We start from the raw sequence: 19,616 nt of genomic DNA on the forward strand, positions 1-19,616 counted from the left end.
TGGAGGCAATAACAAAAGGAAAAATCAGGTACATTTTAAAGCTTAAAGTTTAATTCTCACTCTACTTTTTCGCAGATGCAGCTAATCAAAATGACTACTTTACAAAAAAGGAACAGAGTTAATTATCCATTATTGAAAAGATGCAGTACAGAATTTCTGCTCTCACAGTGCAGCTGTATCTGCTAGGTTGTCATAGTTACAACCTGATCCAGTATTCAGATAGAAGTGCTATCTAAGTGGTATCTGTGAAATGCTATCCTCTTATAGACCTGATGTAAAATCTACTATGAATACAGTGTATAATTCAAAACCACAATTTATGTTACACTAAATTAAGTGCATTATCTGAAAGTCTACAAACAACTGATCAGCAAAACCCACTTAGGAAACCTTCAGCATTTACACTGTGTAGAAAGAGGAGTTAACATTCACAAAGCCAATTCATTAACTGATTTCAAATCCCTTCTGCAAATGTCCTTTATGATAACACCTAAGAAAAAAAAGGATATCAGCGACACAATTTGTGTGCTGATATCACTGCCTATCATATTGACCAGTATTGTCTGACAGGTTTCTGGCATTCTCCTATCTAGCTGTCAGTATCCATCTGTTGACTCATGTCTTCATATATAGACATATAGGCACCCTTTGCAAAAGAGACCATTTAATTCTTTCTGTAGAACAGCTGATATAATGAGGTCCTGAGGCTTCCAAGCACAGCACTATGAGAAATTAAATATAGTGATTAAAAAGAATTAAAAATGATAAACTATAGTTGGCATTTCCTCTCATTATTGTTAGGAACAATTGCAGTATATTTGTTTTATATAAAATTAATTTACACGTAATAATGCTTTGCTAAATATAAAGGTGTGATCATATACACAACTAGGTCTTTAAGTTTAAATTTTACTTTTTATGTTTTTAAATAATTGAAAGGTTGTGTTTCTAGTTCAGTCTTCTCATTCCGAAAAGCATAGATGACATTTAGAAACCCAAGTGACTTAGCAGCCCATGTCCCATTTTCAGTGGAACTTACGCGATTTCCAAAATGCATAGCACTTATTCCTAAAAATATTAGCTTATGTTATCTTATGCATTTAACCTGGTATCTTTTATGAATGTTGTTCACTCTGTGGATAACAAAGGATTTGTGGCCAGCCTTACGGTGTGTGGGAAGACGCTGTGAAGTATCATTCACTTAGTTTCTCTCAAGCCTCTTATGTGTAGCATCTTGCAAGACAAAATGGACAGAAATCCATTTTCAACACAGCTGGCTATACTGCCTTCTCACAATTTTTGCAACAGACCTGCAGTTCTTAATGCACTAGGGAAATGATTCTACTTTGATGTGGTACCACTTGTCAGGAACCACAGTTTCTTGGTAGAAACTGTTCCAAAAAAAGAAACATTAAGACCATGGAATCTAGATGTTAACACTGATGAGAAACATTACCTTAAACCTGCACGTGCAGTAGGAACTTGTTTGGAACAGTACCTGTAGCATACTCAGATCACTGTTAGTCACTTTTTTTTCTTTATCAGTACTGTAATCAGCTAGTATCTCTAGAAGCTGCTACCTCAGTCCTTATTCTTTAGTATATAAACCTTGGATGCTAGTATATCACCTTCTTTAAAAAGTATTAAAAATAATGATCGTCATTTGTTGCTATAAACCAGAAGAAAGTATTAGATTTGTGTTGCATATCATCTGCCAATATTATCCTCAGTAATGGAGAGAAATAAATCAAATACAATATCAAGAAACTTTTCTCTTGAGGAAAAACAGTAATGGATGCATAATGTTAGGGATTGTAAGACCCATACACCTATGTTCAGCATGTTCAGCCTTACTGCCTAACCCTTTTGGCTCATTTGGATGACTCGGAAAGAGTGTCCGTATATGAAGCTATGATCTGCTAGACTGGAATGAGTTGTTTCCATTCATAATTATGGTTCTTTTAAAGAAAACCATCAGACAGAGATCAAATAATAGAAACTGTTCCTGTAAGTTCTATGTTTTTTACAGACATTTGCTGAATTTGCCTGGTAGTTGTAGTCAAGTTGGAGATTCCTCATAATATTTAAGAAGCTGACATAACTCTCGGAGTGATGAAGATAGCAGAAGGTGGTTCTAAAACATAAACTGAGAAAGTGACAGTCACATCATCTGCTATGTTTACACCAGCAGCAAAGTGTGACACAAAGCTTGCAGGGGAAGAGCAGTAACACAGCACAGGTCTGTAAAGGTATCCTGCCTACCCCAAGAGAACTCATGCACAAGAATATTTCAGTCTGGAATACTGAAAGACTGATTTCAGTCTGTGGCTCCTCCTCACTGCACTACCTCACTGAACAAGCAAGCAAAAGGGAGTCAATAGCACAGGCTAACTGCCACCGACTGTATGCCTTTAAAAATACTTTGCTCACAGTATTAGCTAAAGCTGTGAAAAATGATTTAGGCAGCAGGCAGTAGGATCTAACAGCAGCAGAACTGCTGAGGCAGAGCTGAGGTGCTCTGGTGCTCTGAGGTGCTGCTTAGATTCCACATAAAATTTCCTGCCAGCCACGACAGCCTTCCTTACCTGTGGTGTGAGGGAGTTTCTTGAAGATCTGTAGGGTTTTCCTTAAGAGCTTCCATTAGAAGGTAATACCTCCTTAATTTGGGGGATTAAAAAGCCACGTTCCACTGCTGCTCTCATATTCCTTTGCTGGAATAATACACAGAGAGCTCTGTGTGTTGTGCTGTATCTAGCTCTCCTGGAGCATAGGCATATCTTTGCAACTGCTCTTTGTATTTACCTCATCACATTTTCCATGCAATTATGGTAACACATAGCTTTATCCAGTAAAATAAACAGCATTACTGAACATTTTCCTTACTCACCGTTCTATGCACTCCTTCACAACAGCAAAATTGCCATCACCGATCACCTTTCCAACTTTGTACTTCTCTAGAATGGTGGATGACACTGAGCACTTGTTTCCATTCACACCTGCAAAAAAAGCAAGGTCAGTAATGAAGGAAGAGAGGTGTCAGCAGGATGTAATGTATCCTCTATAGGCAGATACAGAATAAGAATTCATAAACACAAAAGAGAAGTGAAAAGTAAGCTGTTTTCCTCACAGCTTATTCTCTTGTTTTTATTTTATAAGACCTAAGAACATAACAATGAACAAGATAAGGCTAATCAGAGTTATCTGACCTTTGAACACATAAATTAAATATTACTTTGTGTGTGGATGTACTTTAAAAGTAATGAACACAGAATATTTTCTGAACACAAAATACTTTTTTTGAAGTATCTTTTTGATATTTTTGCATATTGAAAGCAAAAATGCAAATAAGATTCATCTACAAAGCACATAAAAAACAAAATGGCAAGTAAAAACACCTTTTTCTTTATTTAATAAAGAGCATAATCTAGTCCAATTATTTTTTTCCTTTTTTTTTTTTTTTTAGAATAAACCAGGCTCTACCATTGCCATGATGAAATCATCTTCTACACTTTTGTTTGTTTCTTTTAATGTGGCAATAAGACCTCCACCAACAAATAGGAAATGTGATTCCTACATTGTTTATTCCATGAAAGATGATGCCAAAAAAAAAAAAAAAATCAACAACAAGGGGAATTAAATAGTTATTCAGAGACACCAAGTCTTTGATCATTTTTAGAAAGCACCAAATGTTTTGTTTTATCTGTTGAACTTCTTCAGTTTCACTTAGTTGTTGCTGAAACATCCAAAATGCAAGTTTGATAGCTGCTTATTTTAGTATTTTTAAATTAAAAAAGACTTTACAATAAAATTTTAAAGAAGTAACATTGATTTAAAGAGCTAAGGAACTAAAGGTTAAGTTTAGATAAGGTCAGCTGATGGGCCTAGTGATTCTACCTGAAGCACCACATGCAGTTATGAAGAGAACCTCACTCTCAAACCAGCCGCAACACACTTCTGGTGATGCCCTACAAGTCACATTCAAAATCATTCAAATTCTGAAAAGGGGGATCCGGTAATATGCTACTATTTGACAAAAAAGAATAAAATTTATTTTCTAGCTCTACAGCCTTGATGTAGTATATGCAATTAACAATTTTTCTGATTGACTGTTAATAGGGTATCAGGTATCTCAGAACAAAAAGTGATTTGAAGACACTGGAAGCCACCTGACATTGCTGAACCAACTGTTACTTAGAGAAAAAAAATTTGCAAGGGAAGTAATCGTTGGTGTCTTACCTTCAGGACTCTGGCAACGGAGTGATTCAGATATACCATTCACATTGGAAGAAGATCCACCATGTGGAGGGATCTATGGAAGTATGTAAGATCTTGTTATTTCTCATGGTAAAGTAATTGCAAGGAGATGGAGAAATTTAGAGAAAACAACAGCAAATTCACAAATTTACAAAAACCCTAAAAACACCTATACAGAGTCCGTTTACTTTTCCACTTCCATCTTATTTTTACTCTTGCTTTCTCACAGTTCATCTTCATTATAATATATCAGTGACACTTTCACCAACTTGAGATGCAACCTTGATATTCCTGTTCACGTAAATAGTTGAACACATTTCAGCAAGCCTATAAACAGCAAAGAAAATTTCCTCCCACTGCACAAACACATCCCTCCTCATTCTGTGGAACAAGATCATTACAATACACTGCATGCTGGTTAAAATACATTTTCATATAAGCCATAGATTCAAACCCAGAAACAGCCATCTCCAGACAACCACTGAGTGGCCAGTGCCACAACCACGCAGTCTTGTGCTGTATTCTACCACATCTACATCACAGATGGCAGTGTCATGTCCATGCCCTCTTCAGATTAGCACTGAAGCACACTAGGAAGTTGGTGTAGAATGCTTGCCTGGCCATTTAAAGTACAGAATTTTGGTATTGGTGTCCTAGAACATGTATGATAGTCAGATTTGCCTGACAATTTAGCAGTTTGTACTTTAGGTTATTATGGATTTAAAGACTCAAGGATCTACAAGAACTTCATGTTAGGTGTCTGTGTAAAAAAAACAAGTATCTAACTGATTTTGAAGGATGAAGTCTGAAGAAAATTGCTTTTGCTGCACTAAGAACTTAATTGGTGCTTGATCTGAATCTTCGCAATTCTACTCAAAGTTGTCCTGTCATACTGCCCAGGGATATACACAACAATCACTTTTTATTTTTAAAAGGTGTGGAGGCATATGAATCAATGCAATGAACACTAAAACATACTGGATCTATTCTATGCACCACTGTTTTTATAAGCTCTCCCATTACAGTTAAGTGTAGTTTAGTAATTTAATAAATTTTATTAAATATATTTTACACTATAAATGTACTTCTCTATGTAGCATTTCTTGCTGTTCTGTTAAGTTCCAATACCTTGTTTTCTTCATGGGCTATTATAATAGTTCTCCCTGCTCACCACATCAAGGATTAAAATGCTTCTCTGCCTTAAGCTCAGTGTCTGTGGAAATGGCTTTGCATGATACCGGGAATGCAAATGCAGCATTTCCCATTTTAGCTGACATTGTCTGGTTACACTGCAGAATATTTTAAATCATTAACACTATTGTCAATGAAAGAACTGAATTGACAGATAGGGATATTGTCTAAAGGCTCATGAAATGCTAATGAATGCTTAAGTTTCTAGTGGCAGCTGAGCTGCCAGATCAGCTAAAGGTACAGTAACTAGAAGCTGTACAACGTAATGTTGCAGAACCTCTAAAACAATGCCGTTTACCAGCATTGTTTGCATCTTTGGCAAAGAAGTAGGAACAAACAGCAAACAGGCAGCTACGATTACTACTACTACTCATTGCTAAAATCATAAACCAGGCTATGTTTACGTAGCTGTACTTGTAAACAATCTATTTGTTCAAAAAGGACCAGGAGCAAGGACAACTGGGTTAAAAGACAGTGATGCACATTTATGAGTCAGTTTCTCAACCTGTCAGTCACATCTTTTTCAAGCATGAAGCAGGGAAAATGGAAGAGATCACTGCAAAGCGTTAGATTACTAAAACTTTTGCTTATGACTATTCTGGGTTTTGAGTGAGTGACAATACAAGGGAATACCTAGCCCACATTTCCAACTTCCTCCATCCTTGTAATCAGGTTAGAATGTGACTGGGCGCATTCCTTCTGGCCACAGCGTTTAGAAGAAGGAAGCAAATAGGAGCAGGAAAAAAGTTAAGACGGATAGGAAAAGGAAAAAAAATATTGCTACTGTTGTGGCAGAGGTGCTGGATCAGAACCTGAAACAGAAGGTTTAGCTTTAGCTCTGCCAATAATTTACCTCATGGTTCTAGAGATGAGAGCAAACCCACAATATATGTAATTTGGAAGCTTTGGGTCTGAGGGTCTCAGTTTCTCATCAGCAAAACCATACCAGTGACATAGCACAGTGACACAGCATAGTAGAAATAAATTCTCAAGACGTCTGTGAGGTGCTTGATTAGCTAGAAAAGGTTGGGAAGAGTTCAGAATTGGTAACAAGTGACACATAATTAAGTACATATTATTAAGAAAGTAATTTCTAATCATTTAAGTAGCCAGACATGTAGTATTTGGCGTATCTTCCACTGTTGGTATCCCACTTGACTGGTTCACTAGTCATCCCCAAACTAGCAAGGAGATGAGAAGAGGATACACGCTGCTTTGATACTATACTAGTGAATATGGATGAAATCGATGATCCCACTGCAGATTAGACTTGGAAACAATTCCTTCTCCTCTCTTCCCATCCACACAACACTACTGCTCTCTTTCAATACTGCTTCCCTTACACATGATAAATTCAGAGTGCACAGGACTTAAATCTACCCTCTCACTCATATGCAAATCCTAGAAAACTCAGACCTGAGGCAGAATTTGACTTCTTGTTTACAAAAGCTCATGTAGTAATGCAGAGCAGCAACATCTTTTCAAAATAAGCCAGTCACCTCTGAATGGGGATGCTACTGGCCATGTACACCTAATGCTGATAGTCACTCGTGTGGTGTTTATTATTAATTATGCATTATGCAATACAAGACATATCAGTTATTGCCTTTATTTCCCTCAGGTTGTCTCCCCACAAGTAATTTGTTTCAACAGTACAGCCAGAACCAAATGCACAATGCAATACAATTGCTAGAGACACTGATAATGTCTCAGTGAACACTGTTTCCAAAACTAGTTGCAAATCAATTTACAGAGTAATTAAGTATGCTATAAAAGGTTGCAAGCAAACCTGCCCTATTGTATTTTTATGTTTTGTTTTTCCACACAGAAATACACTGAGATGACTTTTCTGTGGAAACGTTTTTTCAGATTCATAAAAATGTTCAATATATTTCTTTATACTCTACACTATTTTATATAGACTGACTGTGGCTCATGTCACCAGGTTTACCAATATGACACACGGTTCTCTCTGAAACACTCAACCTATTTTTGTCATATCCATGAATATAATACACCTACTCTAGTACCTAACATGGCTACTGTGCCTTGATGTTAATTAACCAACTGACATTTAGCATTCTCCCTTTCATCTCTGCTAATATCCAATCTGTTAAAAATTCTGCATTATTCAAACTAGTTCTGGTGTCCAAATAGGCAAAACTATCTTTAAACCTATTTAAAGGAATGAAATTATTTTATAGAAGAAATTTCTAGCATGCTGTCCAGATATATAATTTGAAATAAAATATAATTTATACTTCAAGAAGTTTGAATGCTAACATGGTGAAAAAACAACAACAAAAAATTTTTTCTACAGAGAAAGTCTAAATTCTGTATGACTAATATTCAATGCTGTCCACAGAATTCTCCTGTTTAATGACCCCCTAAACAACATTATTACTTCATTCACAGTAGAACACCTATTTCTAATATGTAACAGATAAATACTAATTAAAGCACTGTAGGATTTTTTTTTTTTTTAGACATATGAAGTATTCTGTGTCTATTGATGCCAGACAGCTGCATCCTGCCAGATATTATATCAGGTTCTCTACTTTTAAGTTAATGATAAGAAATCAAAAGAACAAAAAAAAGATCAAACAAAACCTATAAAAGCCTTTAAACCACCACAGAGTCCAAGAGCATGAACTGAAATGAGTATGCAAATGTAACGTGATGGATAAGTAGCAAAGAAGGACTGGCCAGGGTCCCTTAAGATCTGTTTTGGAATTTGAGTCTATGATTTAGGAGTGAAAAAACCAGCAGCTTGTCAGTCTTCATTATAATTAAGCTGCATCTACTGGTCCAGTACAGATGACTTTTAATAAGTCTTTTGAGTCAAAACAGTTCCATACATCAGAAAAAATGTAAATCTAGTGTTTGTATTTAAAATGGAAAGGTAGAGAAAGTAAACCCATATAACCATACATCTGGTGGGATTTTATTTTTTTATCTCACAAGAGTCTGAGAAAGAGTACACATGGGATAAACCCATATTCTCTTGAAGTAGAATGGTACCTTATTTGACAAATCTTTACACTCAGTGGTAGAATAATTGTCCGTGACAGGTGTTTGTGGAAATGTTTGGGGCATTTTTACATATTGAATGGGCAGCTTCTTGCAACTATATTGGATGGTGCCTTCTAGAGCATGTTTTTCTGTAATGTTACAGCTTTCCACCTAAAGGTCTATTTTGCCTGTCTGGATAGAAACGGAGGACTTTTTGCCATCATGTTGCTAGGTCGACAAAAGTCCTGTATGTGTACATGCGAGTGCTTCCTTGACCTCAGTCAGACCTCTTATGGCTGTTCAACAGCCTCATGCTATGTCTGATATACACTAAATGTACTGCCTTTGTCCCCCAGAACATTCATAATGTGCTAAACAAACAGATCTGTGTGGTACATGTGTACACGCACCCACACCCTTCTGTTTAGAAAATTCCAGTCAGAAATACACAAATATTATTACTAATATTTCAAGGTCCTGTAATATCCTCCAAGTCTATCTGTCCAAACTGAGCAAAAGTCTAATATTGTTAACTTCTTCTCAAGTTCTGATCTGGCATTACTGAGGTAGTCTTTCAACTGACAGCTAAAAAGAGAATGTCAACTCTCAAGCCTTGAGAAAAGTTTTAGAAAAACTTGATATTCTCAAAGAAGCTTTCTCTGTCTTCATGAAAGAATTAAAATTGCTGATGAATCTAATTGTAGACTACAAATATTTTAGTGAAATTGTGAAATAACTTTGTAGAAGCATTCTCTGAAATCTGGGAACACTTTCACAGTTTCACTGTAACTCATCTGTGAAAAGCTGTGGTAAAAAAGGGCAACAGGATATTTTGAAACAAATGAAATCATATTTATATAATTAGTATTTCTGGCTAGATATTGTTGGTATTTATTGTAATGCTCAATACTAACAAAATCTCTAAGACAAACTATATACAAGAACTTCTTAATTTTTAAGTGAAACTCAACATCACTAGTTCCCCACCTATATCAAGGAGCTATACTTGTAACAATAAAAAAGCCAATTAACATTTAGTGATTTTGCTAGCATTAATTTGAGCGTACATGGTATTACATATCTATTACGTCATGCATTTTGTTCTGGAAACACTGAAGAATCATGCCAAGATTTACCCTTTCTCCTAAAGAGATTTTGAGTTTTGTCACATAATGTAAAGCTTTTAGTGAACCCCAGACAGAGGTGAGAGGACTTAATGCTGAGTGCAAAGCATCAGTTTCCTTTCCAGCAGAGATTATCCAACTCTTTTCATCCGCTCTATGAGCGAGAAGGATGGTGGATTGTAACTTCACCAAAGGCAACAGGTAAAGAATTCCTCTGAGAACTGCTGTTGCCTAGGTTGGATAATTCCTTGTAAATATTCTTAATATGCAATTGCTAACAGATAGACACGTGTACAATACTGAAGATTAAAGCCTTGATGAAGGTAAGGTACTAATCTCTCAAATCACTTAAGCACATGTTTAACTTTAAGTACATTAACCATCTCAAGTAAACGGGACTACTCAATAGCTTAAAGTTAAGCAAGTGCTTATGGTATTTGTTGAATCGGGTTTTAATATCCTTTTGTTTTGGTCATTTTGTCAATCAGTCAAAAAAATAATACTTAGACAAATGCAAACACTACTATTTAGCATTGTGTTTCTAAGAAATGCCTTAACTGTAACGCTTCTTTATTAGTAAAATTTTATTTCTTTAAAAAGAGATGACAAGACTTCATGGTACTTATTTTCAAGAGGGAACAACAAAATGCATGCAAGTAAGCATGACAATATTGTAACACCACTTTTCAAAATCTCATACTTAATCCAGTAACTGATCATTTTTATGGTATAAATCATGCTCAGTAACCCCTAATGGCGTTACAAAGCTGGGTCTTTGTAACACACAGAACCAAATATAAAGCGCTAAAGCATTCAACTGTCACCTGTCTACAGAACAGAAAAAGGACACCTCAGTCATTTGTCCTGTGCCAACTAATGCAGTATTACCTTTATTTCTTAATCCATGAACAATTTTTAATCTCCATAGAAAAGCTAATAGAAAGATAAAAAGCTCAGCACATTAGCTCAAAAAAGCTTATCATACAGAGCAGTCATTTACTTCATGCCCTTACCTGTTACCTTTTATATCTGAATCCTTACCTTGAAACAAACTCTCTGCAAAGTCAAATGCTTAGTAATGGGCTAACATTGCGAGGTTAAAAATAAAGAATAACAAAAACACATAGTAGCACACAACCGTGTGGGCTTCTTTAATGAGTACCCTTAATTATTTTACTCATCTGTACTCAAAGGACATACATATTTTTCACTTACTAGAATAAAGGCATTTATTTGGGGTTGTGGGGAAATTCTGTAGTTTTTATTATTCTGCAAACATAGTATAAATTCCTAGGACCTCAATGTCACCTCAGACTCCAGTACAATTTTTTTTTAACACTTCTGCAAAACTGGGATGTTGCATTGGGATACTGTATGAATTGAACAATTAATAGCACAAGAGTACTCTAGTAGGAGAATGAAAAAGAGGCAGAAGAAAAGCCATTCTCTTAAAAGATAGGCTGTTCATCAGGACTATTTCCTGCAAGGAGATCTGTGCCTGAGCATACCACTTCTGATTAAGTGCTGTAAAGCAGAAGGAATCCTTGGGGACTGAAAAGATTTTACTTTAAAGGAAAAGTGGCATGCAGAGAATATGACGTAAGATGCGATGCCTAAGACTGAGACAAAAATTGCTGTAACAACCAGTATCTTTTATAAGTTTACTGCCTTGATACCTAGCATTATCACCTAGATCTACGCTGATCTCCAAACAACTTAGCTAGCTTCTAATCTATAGACGTGTATTTCAATATATTTCATATATTGCTCTGTCTTTCCAAGCAACATTGTTTATAAAGGACAGTTTGTGTGTAGCTGTTCTGGTGGCCTGCTCTCTACAGGATTTATTCCCTTTTCCTGCTAACTCAAGCTCACATAAAATTGTATTTTTAACATTTCTCTAAGTGTTCCTGTTTCATGCTCTACAAAAATAAACATGTATGCTTTCTAAACAACAAGGCAACCACAATACTGCATTTTCAAAGCCAAAAATCTCAGAAATATACTTTATTCCTTCACTGTCTGCCACAGTATTTATTTTTATCTACTTTTTCATTCAACTGCAGTCATGGCACCTTCTTTAAATAAGTACAGGAAGACAGACTACTTGTCTGTGCAGTGATGCAGTCTTAGCAACAAGGAATTTTTTAACAATAGAGTAAGGCAATAATCTCAAAAAATTAAACTTGATCTCTGCTTTCCCTGTTTTTCTCAATAAACTGACCAAGATCAATCCTACAAAAATAATAATGGTTTTCTTAAAACAATCTAGTTTTGCATAAAGCTATGCTTTCCATGTTACTGGTTTTATGTTGATTAAGTAATACAAAAATATTACTTCTAGAACTTTATGTTCTAGGCAAGAAACTGTGTGGTGCACTTCATCCTTTTGGAATTTATCCTGAGATTCACCAGCTAACTTTCTCTGTCTTTAGTCTCAGGAGCGCAGCTGGGATCCTCCTACTGAAAAGATGCACCCCAATGGGATAAAACAAGAGGTACTCACTACTTCAGGTCTAAGATGATTAATTAGTTTTTGACGTTTTCTTAGGCCATAGAGGAATGAGTTATTTGACACAAAAACCCATTAATATCCAGCACCAATAGAATTCCAAAATGAAAGTGTACAACAGCTTACTTCTGTGAGGTTGACAGTGAAGGGGAAATGGGACATGTCCACTTTGTTGAAAATTGCTTGTTACTAACATAATTATCTGCTTATTAATGGAGCCTTAATCTGCTAAAAGCAGACTAGACAGTGCAGGAAAAAAAATGAACCAAATTATCTAGTTTCTAAACTTGTAGTTTCACTGAAGAAAGAAAAAAGACCATGTGTTAAATATAGCACTGACAAGCTTAGCGTAAATTTTATATGACAGCTATCCAGACAAATTTTAAGACCAGAGTTATAATTTTCAATGTCTGAACTATTACTGCTCTTGAAAAATGCTTTAAAAGAGAGAGACCAATCCATGTAGCTTTGGAGAAAGAGTAGCTACAGAATGGTACAGATCATCGACACTAAATTGCTTCAATGAACCAAACAACTAAAATATATATTGAAATTTAACATGTGAATCAAAATCTTTTCTCAAAATTATTACAGAAGCCTGGCAGAAGCCAATGTGATACTCCTTGAAAAACAGGCAAAGATGTTGCAACAATTAGCATGTCAAAACCCCACACTAAATACTATTCAAATCACGTCCTTTTGCCAGTCCCTTAATTAAGACAACAGTTTTCTGCAGAATGTACAGCCTCTTCACAACTGTTGTGTTCACCAGTGGGAGCTATTACTTTATCAGAATAATCAGAGAAAGAACCATCTAATGCGTTTCCACAAAGGCTGCAATTGATGATTTCATAAGAAAATTCTCCTTGAAAGGACAGCTGCACAATGCAGCTCTGCTGTGCTCCAGACCATTCCTTTTATTCTACCAAGCAAAAGGCTCAAAGCAGCCTCTGAGAACTGTAAATGTTGCCATTTTTTTAAGTAGGAGAGGAAGAGAATTCTTTTGGTGCAACACGGAGAAAAAGCTGCCAGACAACAGGATGCTCCCAAAGGAACACCTCACATGCTTTTCAGATTGCATTAAGTGGTGAAATTGTGTGCTGTGGATGAAGAGGGGTGCTTCAGATGAAATTTTGATCAATGCTACAATGCTATAAGGTATCCAGAAGAGGATACTACATTTATATAGCCTAAGGGAATATAAATTACTCAGGGAATTTCTACAATCTACAAAACAATGGAAAATTTGAAGGATAATTGACATATTCAAGCCATCATTGCTATCTTTGACCTTCCTTAAGCTGAGTTTCATACTGCAAGCCTAAGACAAAATACAAAAATCTTACTTCACCACTCTTTTCCACCTTAACTCAACAATCATACTAGCAAGGCTGCCCTATAGAATTACAACTCTTTCTATTCTTCAGTGCTACTGTCATACATCATTCCATTAATAAGGGAATTGAGTATTTTTGATGGTTCTGCTACTTGCCTTGAGTCCACGAAAGCTGCCTGGGCTTGTTGGTGAAGAACTGGAGGACTTCGTAGATTTTGGGGTGGATAATTGACTGCTTGGAGTTCCATTAACTGGCCGAAGCAATAAATGCAAACAAATGAAAGAAAAAATGAGTAAAAGGAAAACAAAACAAAACAAAAAACAACATCTAACTTGCTTTTAAACATAACATACTTCCGTGAGGTATCGCTCAAGTCTGTATACAAAGATCAATACAGACTCATCAGCATTTAGGAATAAATTCCATGCACATGTGACACACAATTGCTCCCCCAAAACCCTGGCTGGATATCAGACCAAGACAACACACGATTAACACATCGCCATTCCAGAGTTCGAAAAAGCCTGCTTTGTACGTTGCCAGTGCAAGAGCTTTGGACAAATAATAGCCATAATCTCTTTAAATTCCATAATTTATTGTGATATAACACAATATTGTTATTAATAACACAATATTATTATAACACAATATTGTGTTATATCACAATAAATTATGGAAAGAGAAAGTCTTCATAAACATGTAAGTTGAACAGTCCACCTCTCCTTTTTGTATCAATGACTACTTTTCAGGTGGAACATTTAAGAGAACATACTCTTTTTTGTACTGTTTTATCCTTTTTAAGTTTTTGTTTGTTTGTTTTAAGCAAAATGGGCAAACAAGAAGTATGAGCTGTTTGTCTGATATGGAACTTGACTAGAATTTCCGAAAAAAATGATATAGTTTAAAAAAATAAAAATAACAAACAAACCAACACCTAAAAGCTAGTAGGTAATTCCTGAATTTCCGAGAAGCTGAAGTATCTGTTTGTAGTATTTTATGAAAACATTAAATATGTCCCCTCTTGACTTCAGGAATTCATTCATTTTAAGTCCACTTTTCCAGAGAGGTCTGGTACAACACCTGTTGTACCTGCAGTAATTTGACTAACATTTAGGTCAGTCCCTGTATTTTTCTGAAAAAGCAGACTGATGAATTTCATTATGAAAATAACACACTGTTCATCACACACAATGCACAATATGATGTAGCATTATTTCCTCTCTAATTGAACCTCATTTTTCCTAGGAGAGGAAAAATACTAGGCAGAAATTTAAGAGATAAAAGGTTTCACAGCTGATTCATGCTGAAGAATCTTTTTTTTTTTTTTGTCAGAAAAATTTTAAAAAGGAACTCTAATAAATAGAAGATTAGCTACAAAGTAAATTATGAAATAATGGTTACATCTACACACATTCTTTATACACTCAGGAGTCCATCACAGGTTATACATCACTTCTTAATGAACATTATTGACTTTATTTTATAGGTATCTATTAACCTAGTACCCCAACATTCTCAGAGTGCTGAAGATGCTTCCTAAATACTACCTTTTCTACTTAAGCAGTCTATCTATAGGTAGTCTATCTATCACTAGGCCAGGCTGACTACACTGTAGCTTCCACAAATCCCTGTTGTCCACCACTGTCTCTCTCTCAAGTATCTTAAGATACAACTAATTAGCATTTAGCTACAGAATAAGTTTGTCTTGAAATCTTAAAAGTTCGATTTACATTCCCAGCTCTGTTACATGACTAAGATTTTTTTTTTTTTTTCTGCAAAAAGCATCTGGTATTCTTAGGATATTTTTACTTTTGACTTTAACAAGCTTTACATGCAAGAGCAATAGCAAAGTTACTTCAGCTTAAGTGCATTTTTTAAGAAGCTAAAGGAATTTAGGAGCCTATGTCCCACGTGAAGATCTCTAAATACACTATTTTTCATCATTTTGTTTTAGATATCCTTCTTTAAACTTGGCATATCAACACTTCATTGTTTTATAAAGAATTTTAGGTATGAAGATGAAAAGGGCTAACAAATGCTATCTTATGTTTTCTTACTCTTGAAAGGTTATATACAATTTGCTCTAGCCACTGGGTAAATTCTGATCCGTAAAGTTCACGAACAAAAATGAGATACTTCACTTGAAGAATCTGCTTCCAAATGACCATCTACAGGAGCAAAACAATTCTTCTTTATTCACGAATTCTTTTTATAAAGCTCATTGAAAAGTCAGTATTTCCTGAGTCTGACCATTGAGGGTTATACTGTAAGACATCTCTATCTGTTTCTAAGTCAGTATCCTCCTTTAAAGCACTGACAGAACCACTAAACTGTACCTGTGAGACTGGCTAGTCAACATCATCAACTTTTCTCCCATAACTCTCTAGGAAAGAACATCCCACCCTCACAGTACTCCAGCTGTATTTTTTATTTTTTTTTACAGCAGTTTTTTTTTTTTTAAACCACAAAACACATAAGCTACCTGTATTTGTTTGTAGCACTTAAACTTGTTTGCTACTATTTATTTGCTATTTTTTGTATATGCAAAACTTACCTTTGTTATCTATTTTCTAACTATAAGTTCTTTTGAGGTTTCTTACTACACATGTAGTGGCCTGAACATACAGAAAAATACCTTCTCTGTTATTCTTCAAATAGTACATACTAGGTGACAATTCTTTACCATATCAGAACCTTGAAAACTGAAAAAAATATGAATACCTTTTAAATAGTTAACTTCTAGTAGTCCAAAGTCACAACTTTTTTGCTAGTGAAAGCACACATTAGTTCTAAGAGCTGTAGTGTTTTAAACTGAAAGTGCAAAGAGGTTTTTCAGGGTTTTAGAGCTTAGGCTGAAATAACAAAAGAAGAAAAAGGAGAGTAAGAAACCAAATAAAATGAAAAACTGTGGCACGTGTTTTTGCACCACTTTTTTGTCAGCTCTTCCCCCTTTCTTTTTGCACTGGTTGAAATTTTCTGTTATTGTACACTTTAGAATACAAATGTGTTGCTGTTCAGAATGCTCCTCTACTTATAGTCAGATTACACCTTTACAAATTTAAGGTTGACGCCATTAACAGATGTCCAGCAACTATTAAGCATCATTTATATTTTTTCAAAAATCTACTTTAACAAAAACACTAGAGTCTCTGGCTCACCATATGCAAAATGTGTGTTACAAGCTTGAAAATATTGACAGATGCAGAGGAAAGGTGAATGGAAAGGAAGGAGACAGACTAGTGATATATAGCCATAACAATAATGGCTCACCTGGGGATTTTGCTGAAGAATATGCACTGGAGTAGTGGCCACCCCTCTTAACTGTACTCATATATTTGACACAAAGGAAAAAGACATTAAGGAGAAAGGTTATTAAAACAGCTCTGAACATGCATGAAAGAAAGAAGGGAAAATAAAGATAACTAAAGACTACATGAGAAAAAATGGCAAGTAAATAGAAGGATAAATACCAGACACTTTGGATAAACTTTTCAAATTAACCTAACCAATGGATGTGTCCAAGTAGAAGTAAGTAAGGAAATGACAGTGCTGATCTCTAAATACATTGCATAAAATACATTGTTGATAGATTTCCCATGCAATCTTGCTGGAGTTAACAGGATCGCATGAAATGCGTATCATTGGTGAAACTCGCCCTTCATGCTACATTTTTATTTTTCTTTGTTCTTACTACAATCCTCCTTTGAAGCTTTTCAGTTTTCACACTTTATAAACAGATGATAAATATTCCACTTTTAAAGAACTCACAGACAGAAAATGACTTTAACCAGCATCAGTTAAGCAAAATAAATATTGATATGGATATGAGAATATGAAACATGTTGCAGTTTTGAATGCACGCACAGGAGCTTACATGCATATAGTTACAACCAAAACAGAGCATTGTATATTTACATATTCAATGGTTTGATTTCAGGGCTACTTCTCCAGGTCTGAGGGAAAGAAATCAATTAAGTTTTATTATATTTAGAAATTAAATGCAGAACTAAAAAAGGAAAAACAAGTTTCTCCCTTCTACTTATTTGTATAAAAGGCTCAGTGTTTGGAATTTATGGTGTTCAGTCAAACTTCTGGCATATACACAATGTGAACCCTTCTTTGAAATTACAGAAAGCACAAGAAAAAAAATAAATCTCTGTTAATGGGCAAAAATATTCCAGAACAGCTCCTAAAATTACTTGAAACAACAAAATTCTATGTTTTGACAATATTTGTCTTATATAGGAAAAACTCCAAATTCAAAAGTTTTAAGGCTATATTCTATGAGCGTCAATTTAACCACATAGTCATCCTGTACTTAATTGTCTTCAAAAAAAAAAAAGTACCACACTGAAAGCATATCCCAAACATACAATTAATACAAAATATTCCAGTTTCCATAAAATGAAACTTTGTATGCCTGTTAATAAATAGAAGACAAACTTCTTTTCAAGATTCAAAAATAAATGTGTATTTTTTTATAAATCAGTATTATATCTATGAGAGAAACTGAGAAAGCATTTTTACCTCGGGAAACAAACCATGGCACTTTTATTTCACATACAGCCAACAGCCTTTTCAATCCATTAAACAAATCCTAGATTTCATGCATTTTATGTGTTTATCTTTTTCTTAGAAATTGTACCTGAGGCAGGTGATTTGCTTCGACGTGAAGGTCCTGGACTTTTGGACCCAGAATACCTCATACCAGATGATCGGGAATAAGACGACTTCATAACACGGCATTCTACAAACCAAGCAGATGAAGTTTCAAAAACAATTCATCGTACCAGCTTCCTCCAAACCCTACTGCTGCTGTTTATTATCCAGAGAAAGACCATCAGTATTTCCTAAACTTACTTGCCAAACTGAATGAAACAAGTTTATAAGACCATCTCAGAACTTCAACCCACATACCACATAAATGTTTTTAAGCCAACTGCTTTATGTAACCTTCTGCATGTAATATCTGAAATCTTGAATTCAGATTATGACCATTATTCAAGTTAGCACAGCTGAAAGAGTAGTCAGCCAATGACAAGGTTCCTCTGATAGTTCAGTAAATCCTGTGTGCTGTAACGGCACCTTCACATAGGGCAACTGCACAGCAAGCTCAATTCACCTTATTTTAGAAGAAACTGATGTTGTGAACAATTTTTGAAGAGGTGAAAAATGTCTATTGCTTTCAAAATGCTGAGACAACAGATTACTGCCATTACTGCCATTTACCAACTGTGTGTCATTAAATAAAGGACAACCTAAATGGGAAAGGAATAAATAGTCATACATGTATTGACATTTTGATGAAATTTGAATCCCTACAGTTAGCATCTATTGCAAATCTCTCCCCATCAAATCATATAAATTTCCCTTTTGATTTTGCCTTTGTTATTCATCACACTGATGGCAATGCAACGACAGTGATACAAAGTCGCCATCAGGAGGAGTATGTAGAGCTGTATCCCCTGCCAGCCAAGTCATGATCCACTCTGTACTTAAACTGCTTTTATCCATTATGACCTCCAGACATATAACAAGAAGCAAGGACCACTGAAGGTGAAGAGAAAAACTGAGAAAGAAATCCTACATAACTGGGTTCTCAGTAAGAAAATGAGCTCAGTTAGTCTGTCTATGGTGCAATGGGAAGAGTAAACTTACAGTCTTAGGATCACAAAGGAAATTATAATTTTGCTCAAACTGGAATTAGTGTGAGCTAATACTACCATGTTCTCCTATGTCTGCACAACAATAAAAACGTATCTTAGCTAGTTTAAAATGGTTAAAACATACCCTTTATTTGAATCAACATAATCAAGTAGTTTTGGAAGAATAGCATGCTGCTGCTAACACTAGAATGTGAGCCAGCTGAAATCTTTTATCCATCCTAGTGTATGGACCACTGGTTAGGTATGTACCTATGCCTCTTGATATAACAGCAGACTTTTTATGAAATTATGGTGTTTATAAAAATTAGAAGAAACAGCAAAAGTTCACAACCCAAATCTATCCTCAAATAATCTGATGATTCTTGCCAGGGCAATTTTTATTACCATTGAGATTCATTTTTCATTAAAGGAAAACAGTGTGATTTTACAGAAATACAGACCTACAAAGAAAACGAGGAAAAATAAACAAATAAAAACATAAAAACAACAACAACAAAAAAGTGTGTATGATTTGATATTC

General features: G+C 35.2%; 1 protein-coding gene across 4 annotated transcripts in view; it reads right to left on the reverse strand.

Moving 5' to 3' along the window:
* Positions 1-19,616, reverse strand: part of DCLK2 (doublecortin like kinase 2) — an 86,288-nt gene that overhangs the window by 23,643 nt on the left and 43,029 nt on the right. For 3 of the 4 annotated variants that reach the window (XR_014317376.1, XM_082758983.1, XM_082758985.1), the window contains exons 4-8: positions 18,076-18,177; positions 16,701-16,751; positions 13,586-13,680; positions 4,237-4,309; positions 2,888-2,996 (exon numbers count right to left, since the gene is read on the reverse strand). Coding sequence is in view for 3 of the 4 variants with exons in the window: in XM_082758983.1 (XP_082615109.1) it covers positions 2,888-2,996; positions 4,237-4,309; positions 13,586-13,680; positions 16,701-16,751; positions 18,076-18,177 (430 nt within the window). In the remaining variant the exon portion in view is untranslated. The remainder of the gene's footprint in view (positions 1-2,887; positions 2,997-4,236; positions 4,310-13,585; positions 13,681-16,700; positions 16,752-18,075; positions 18,178-19,616) is intronic. The other variant, XM_082758984.1, reaches the window with a different exon arrangement.

This window comes from Aythya marila (assembly GCF_965140915.1).
Source record: "Aythya marila genome assembly, chromosome: 4".
NCBI lineage: Eukaryota > Metazoa > Chordata > Aves > Anseriformes > Anatidae > Aythya > Aythya marila.